Source organism: Podarcis liolepis (genome assembly GCF_965112155.1).
Source record: "Podarcis liolepis genome assembly, chromosome: 7".
NCBI classification, from domain to species: domain Eukaryota; kingdom Metazoa; phylum Chordata; class Lepidosauria; order Squamata; family Lacertidae; genus Podarcis; species Podarcis liolepis.
The window spans coordinates 51,337,889-51,345,097 of NC_139561.1; the positions used below are offsets into that span (position 1 = coordinate 51,337,889).

Below are 7,209 nucleotides of genomic sequence, written 5' to 3' on the forward strand. Positions count from 1 at the left end.
TCAGCAGCAGCAGAATCAATGCACCCGATGCTAACCAAACTCAATGGCAGGTGGCAGGTGGATGGTCAGGCTGATGCCCCTTCCCCAGCCCCACTGACATCTATTGAGCTGAACTTATTCTTAGAGCAGGGCGATTCTAGCAAAGCATTGCGGAGGGACGTGGCCTTGGGTGGGTTTTTTATTTTATTTTTTAAAACCTCGTCCTCCCTGAAATGAAACTTGAGCAGCCGCTCCTCCCACCGCCCACATGCCTGGCCTTCAAGGTTTTGTGTTACACATCTTGATCCATTTCCTTACTTACACATCATTTGCAAAAAATAATTCTGATAAAGTAAAAATGTGAAAAGTCACCCTCCCTTCCCATTGAAATGATGAAAAGGAGAAGGCTCAGCTGTTCATAAAAGGGCCGCTGATAGAGGACTGCAGAATACAGAGCTGTTCTCTCCCCCCACAATGTCCTACAAGGGGGGTAGGTTCCTCCTCCTTGTAAACTTTGTCCTGTACTTTAGCTTGTTCTCCAAGGCCCAGGGACAAAACACACATCCAATTTACCCCATTCTTCATTTTGCCCTCTCTCTCCTTAGAAATCATAACAGGAACTGAAAGCAACTTTGGGATGCATCAGCTGCTGCAGCTTTTGCAAGAAGAAATGGGGATTATTTTTTGCTCCATGCCCCCTATAACATGCTAATTGAACTGTGCCTCTTTTCTTGGGTGGGGAGAGAATGTTTGCAAATGTAAGATCTGCTTATGCAAGGGAAATCCTAACAGTTTTCAAGCGGCAAGGTGAATTCTTCCCTGCATTGGGCCTGCCTGAGCTAAGGAAAAGACCTCAGCAAGGTGAGAGCCACTGAGAGTCTGTGGAACTTTTGGCAAGGAGTTCAAACATTTGAAGAAGCGAAGGGGGAGGGAAGAGGAGGAGTGGTGGTGGTGAGAGAAAGCCCTACTATCTTTATAAGAGCAAATAATTTTCTGATTGGCCAATTGCAGGCAGTTTACCCTCCGCTTACACATTAACTTGCCTAGAGAGCGCTGCAGTGATGCAGCCTATCGAACTTGCCTGGGCTATCAGAAGGTCAAGTGCTAAAGGACATGTGTGTGGCTTTCTGGAGGAGGAGGTTGGGCAACTAGGTGGTTGTCAAAGAAAGGTAGATGGAGATGGGGGGAGGCGGGAGAGAGAGAGAGAGAGAAGCAGCAGCAGCAGCAACAGCAGCAGCAACTTAATCCTGCACACTTCAAGGCCTTTCCAGTCCCTCTAGATTAATGTGGATCTAAATGCTCCATGCACACTTAAAAGGGCTACTTGGTTTAAGCTTTTCCTGGGCCACAGGATCTGTAAAACACACATTTACAGACACACCAATTCACTCCCAGAGAGAGAACAAGACTGAGCAGTGAGGGGGAAATGCAGGCAACACACTACCTCTGTTTTAGTCTCAGATTGAGGCCACAACTTTGTTTAAATGCCTGGCGACCTTTGCCCTGGCTCAGCACAGGTTTAAAAGCAGTACCTTGTAAAGTTTTACAGGACAGAGCCCACCTGCAAATTCAAACAGGGCCTAGTTCTCAGCAGTTTCCTGAGCCCCTCCTATTCGCCTCCCTTCACCTCCACCTGCAACTCCCCTGTCCCCCCCCCCCAATGCTGGTTGTAGTGTAGGGAACAGGTGAGTTGGTGGAGAGTTCACCCTCTCCTGCATGCTTTCCCAAAGTGACTTAAAAGCAAAACTACAGCTGGTGGAGTTCTGAGATCTTGAAAAACTGGATTGAGCATTCAGAAAAGTAGATCCCGAGTTCCATCCAGGAACTCAGGACGCAAATCTAGCTCACTCCCAGATACTATTGCAGTCAGTTTACACTACAGGAACACCACAGCATCAAGTGTTCTATGGAGGATTTTTGACAGTGACAAAGAAAAGGTCCCAACAGAAGTCTCCCTTTCTAGTCCTCAAGGGTAAAGCGCCAGATCCTTTTTTTCTTTGAAAAGTGGCAGCCATTGTTGATACTTACTTATATTTGTCCTCTCCTGAGAAAGTTCACCAGAAAAATGGGCTAGCAAAATACACCATAAATGACTGAAACAAAAACACTTAAAATGGAATGGGGAGTAGTGTTGGGGGATGGGAGGAAGGAGGAGAGAGTGCGAATCTGGTGGAATTTTTGACTTCTTTTTTTGAATGGGCAAACTTCCCGCCCTACGCCATATCGCAAGCGGCTTTTGAAAAACAACACCCTGTTTCAAAAGTAGTTGCACATCATGGGGAAACAGGGTTAAACAGGGTTAAGCCCTCCCCCCTGCCCCTCTCGGTGGTGAATTAGTTTTGTGGTCCATTGGGTTCTAGCCACATCTTTAAAATTCCCTGTAACATCAATAAAGGAATAGGTAAGAAGAAAAACCTAGGATGCACAGCCCAGTTTACCTGACTTCAACAAGAGGGTGCAAAATCCCCTCCTTTTGTTATATTCTACCATAAAACAATGAAAACCAAAGTCACAACTCTTACTTGAGACCTGTGGCTTAAATAATCACGGAAGGGGAAGAGTCTGAATGCCTTTTAGAAATATTACAGAACCGAAAAAGTTAAGCCTAGTACCCAAGAAGCCATGCTTCTTCACCTACCTGTGAGAAAACAGAGCTCTGGTGGGCAGCAATTCCCACCTTGCCTGAAACTTAGGCAGCCCATTCCTTCACCCATCTTATCTATTTAGTAGATAAACTGTGTTAGCAGAGCACTCTCCCTCTCAACACCCCACCCAATATAATACTTTTAAAGAGCCGGCTTTACTTTTTGTTGATGGTGGTGAGGGAAGCTACAAACTAATGAAACTGAATATAGAATCAAAAATGCAGTTTATTATAGTAGATTATTCTTTCTTTTTGATATAACCGTAAAGTTGAAAAATGAAAGAAAGCACATAAGGAACATCACACATGGTTAGTTAGTAACTCAATATATAAAACAATTTTGCACAGCAAAATATGTAAAAGGGGAAAAAAGTAACTGACAAGATTTTTTTATATTTATTGTGGTAAGATTTACTTTCCATTTTTTAAAGACAGGATTATCACTCCCTGAAAATAAAATTTGCTGATTAATGCCTTTAAAACTTTGTGATTTTTGTGAAGTTACAGAAAATCCAGTTCTGCACCACAATACAACTGTAAAAAAATCTGCATCATTTAAAAAAACTGAGCAGTAATGCCATCTTTGTAACTGCATAAATCGTATTAGCATCCTAGACAGGTTTGTAATGGTTTATATTTTATGCTTCAGGTTATATCTTAGTGCAATTCAGTCCCAAATATTTCAATTTCAAAAAAAAGCCCCCAAACAAAACCCAACCATACATTTTGAACACAAAATACCCCTATTAATAATATAAAGAGGGGGGGCTCCCCTTTTAATACTTTGGTTTCCAAAAACAGTCAGTGGCATAGCAAGGTCTACATTTACCCAACTTATACTTAAGTTGCAATCACATGCTGTATAAACTACTTTTTAAAAAACCAGTCCCGTTGTAAATTCTACCCCCTTTTAACATCAAGACAGTCAACAATTTAGTGCATCATTTTTTTAAAAAGGATCTACAGCTAAACAGACCTAACTCTTTTGAATGTATCTATAACATTTCTTTTTTCTGTAGCATACATTTGAACTGGTGCTAACAGACAATAAAAGCTAGAATTAAATTATATACCAGGAACCCAGAGCATTCCAACATTTGACAATGGCCAAAAGGAAAATAAAAACAAAAAATAGCAGAAATGGGGCAGATCATTCCAACATAAATTTTCGACTGCTTTAAGCAACAGCATAGTTTTCAAAACCCACAAATTGGAAGTGAATCTTTTTTTATGCGTAAGTTTTAAAACTTTCCCCCCAAAGTTCTTTTTAGAAATCATATTAAGGGTAATCACAATCCATTCTGGGCTTTTCTCTCTCTCCTTTTCTTTCTTTTTAAAGAAGGGATGTATCAATGCATTAAAAAGAAATCTGAAGTTCTGAGCAACTCAAAGCAGTTTCCAGAGTAGATGAAAACTTGAATGGGGAGGAAGAAGCCCCAAAAAGGTTGCACTTTTTTGTTTTCAGTTCAAAAAAGTGTTGAGGCAATAAAACTAAAAAGGATGAATGTCATGCCGTTACAGTCTCCGAAGTCCATATCCAAGCAAAAGAAAAAATATATATACCATACATGTCCAGCATGCAGGGCTTTTATCAATATATAGTCTTTGTTTTCTCCCCATAGTCTTTTGAAACAGTTACATAGTTAATAGATGCTAAGACAAAATAGCAAGCATAATAAATGGATGAGATGAGTATGGGAATCTAATGGCATACTAAAAGTTTCACCATTTGGCAGGGCAAGGCCAAAACTCACATCATGAACACATGGGAGGTGGATGAGGGCTTCAATCTGGCAGGTTGATCTAGATATATTCTCTAGGTTTAGCACAACAGATGGAACTCAGCAAGCCAAAGTCTTAAAATAATTTTATAATAACTTTCCGTGTGTGTGTGTGTGTATGTGTCTATTCCAGATTCAAAACCCATTTGAAGAACTCAGGATGGTGAAAAGGAAAAGTAACTTTTTTTGTACTTTGAACACAGCAAACGTAAAAAGGGGAGGAAAAAACACTTCATTAACACTATATATATATATATATATATATATATATATATATATATAGTGGAGGGCAGGTTTCAAAGGCTGAGCAGTAGTGAGTTGGTGGTGGAAAGTTGGATTTCAACACACACACAAGCGCCCAGCAAGGAGCCCCCACAAAAGTAAAAACAATCATAAACTTGTATAAGGTTGGCTATTGCTGAGTCAATCCACCTTAAAAAAAATAAACAACCCAAAGTTGAGGTTGCTGTTTCCCCCCAGAAAAAAATATTATCATTATTATTAATAATGGAGACGTGGTGGCCAGTTTGATTGCTTTATAGCAAGCTGCCCCCCCTCGCCCCAAGCCGCGTGGAGAAACTTTTGCGCGCACGTGTGTATGTGTGCTAAAGGTGTTACGAGGCTGCCGGGGAAGTAGGGGGTGCAGGTTGGAGGTGGTGGGGAGAGAGGAAGACCACAACTCACATGAAAAACTCTGGAGAGGATGGGTTGTCGCTGCTGGAGCCGTTTTCTCTGAACCCATTGCTGACCAATTTCTCGTATTTTTCCTTGTAGGCGTCCCTCTCCCGGACCAGCCTGGAGATTTCCTGCTTGAGATGCTCCACTTGCTGCAGGAGCTGGTTCTTCTCGGACTCCAAGACGTGCCGCTGCTGGACCCTCTTGAAGCGGCAGGACTGCGCGTAGCCTCGGTTCTTGAGGGTCCGCCGCTTCTGCTTCAGCCGGATGACCTCTTCCTTGCTGACGCCGCGCAGCTGCCGGTTGAGTTCCCTCACCGACATGGTCACCAGCTGCTCGTCCGAGAAGCGGTCGTCGAAATGCAAGCCGCCGCCGCCGCCGTGGTGAGGGTGGTGGAGACCCCCGCCGCCGCCGCCTCCTCCGCCGGCGCTGCTGCTGCTGCTGCTGCTACTGCTGCTGCTGCTGCTGCCCGAGGACTGCACGCTGCCCGGCTGCTGGTGGTGGTGATGGTGGTGGTGGCCCCCGGCCGGGTGGTGGTGGTGGTGGTAATGGGGCGCGCCGCCGCCGTTCTGCTGCTGCTGCTGAGCCGCCGCGATCACCGCTGACACCACGGCGGCCGCCGAGCCCATGTCGTCGGGCTGCATGGATCCCCCCGGGCCGGCGCCGCCGCCGCCGGCTGCCGCTGCTGCTGCGGCGGCCGCGGCCAGCTGCTGCCCTCTAGCATAGCCATCGAAGCCCGGCGCGCTCTGGAGCTGGTGGTGGCTGTTGTTGATGAGCGCCTCCACGGCGTCTTCCGGGCTGAAGCCCAGCGCCTCGGGGTTGAGCTGCTGCGGGTAGCCGGTCATCCAGTAGTAGTCTTCCAAGTGCGTCTTCTGGTCGCTGCCGCCCGAGCCCGGGCTGGGCGCCGAGAAGCTGGGCGACGGCGGCACCGAGCTGCAGGGCGTGCTCATCGGGGTGGAAGAGAGCGAGCCCCCAGCGATCAAGCGGCCGCACTGGCTGATAATGCGGTCGGTCTCCACCGGCTCCTTTTTCACTTCAAACTTCATCAGATCGAAGTCATTAACATATTCCATGGCCAAGGGACTGGTGGGCAGGTCGGAGCTGTTCAGGGCCAGCTCGGATGCCATCCTTTTGCTGGGGGTGCCGCCGCCGCCGCCGCCGCCAGTCCTCCAGAAAGGGTGCACTCCCGGAGCGAGGGGGCTGCTCTGACTTGCGAGCGGGTGAGCCAGTTTGAGGCTTTGCAAGAGCTCGGCGCCGCTGCTCTCGGGGTGCCTGCGCGGCTCTCGCTCCCTCGCGCTCTCGCGCTCCCCCCGCGCCTGCCTGCCGCTCTCCCGCTTTGGCAAGGCTCGGCTCCAAGCTGCAGCGAGCTTCCCTTCGCGAAGAACAGCCACGCGGGTGCAGCCGGCGGACCGCAGGCAGCTGCCTCGCTCGCTCGCTCTTCTGCCTCTACTTAGTCGCCCTTTGCATCAGGCTGCGCTGGATTGCTTTGGCTTTTCTCTCGCTCTCTCCCCCTTCGCGCTCTCTCCTCTCCCCCCCTCGCCTCCCTCCCCCTCTCTCCCCTGTGCGCTCTCTCTCTCTGCTCTGCAGCTTTGCAGAGGAAAAAGGTTGCTTTAAGTTGTTGTTTGCAACGGTTGTTTGGATTTCTTTCTTTCTCAACACTTCAGGGTCTCTTTCCTTCTAGACTGCTTTCTCTTTTTTTTCATGCCCGGTGCAAAAACGAAGAGAGAGACAGTTTCACCATCAGGGGAGGGGGAGAAGGAAAAAATAAAAAGAGAGAGAGGAGGTAAGTAACTATTACTACTTCTTTAGAAAAAGCGAAAGAAAGAAAAAACCCTTGGAAAATAATACTGTCTGGGGTCAATGGTATGACCCAAAATAACAAGCAGGTTTTTTCCCCCTTAAAAAAAGAAAAGAAACTCAACTCCTAAGCTCCAGCAACAAGATGAAAAAATATTTTAAAGAGCTCATCCAGGAGGAGAGTTTAAAAGCATTGCTGAGTTTTATAGCGCTCCTGACGTCAAGCTTTCAAATGGGAAATTGACTCCGAGTCCCGGCCAATCCGATGCCGCGAACCCGGCCCTCTTTAGCATAATAGTATAGAAACAAGGAAACTTTTCGAAGCTGTCAATC

General features: G+C 46.7%; 1 protein-coding gene across 4 annotated transcripts in view; it reads right to left on the minus strand.

Moving 5' to 3' along the window:
• MAF (MAF bZIP transcription factor) overlaps positions 1–7,065 on the minus strand; it is a 245,765-nt gene extending 238,700 nt beyond the window's left edge. For 2 of the 4 annotated variants that reach the window (XR_014528798.1, XR_014528799.1), the window contains exon 1: positions 5,089–7,063. Coding sequence is in view for 2 of the 4 variants with exons in the window: in XM_083515074.1 (XP_083371200.1) it covers positions 5,089–6,206 (1,118 nt within the window). In the remaining 2 variants the exon portion in view is untranslated. Of the gene's footprint in view, positions 1–5,088 lie in introns of all 4 variants that reach the window. The other 2 variants (XM_083515074.1, XM_083515073.1) reach the window with 2 other exon arrangements.
• Between the last annotated feature and the right edge of the window lie 144 nt (positions 7,066–7,209).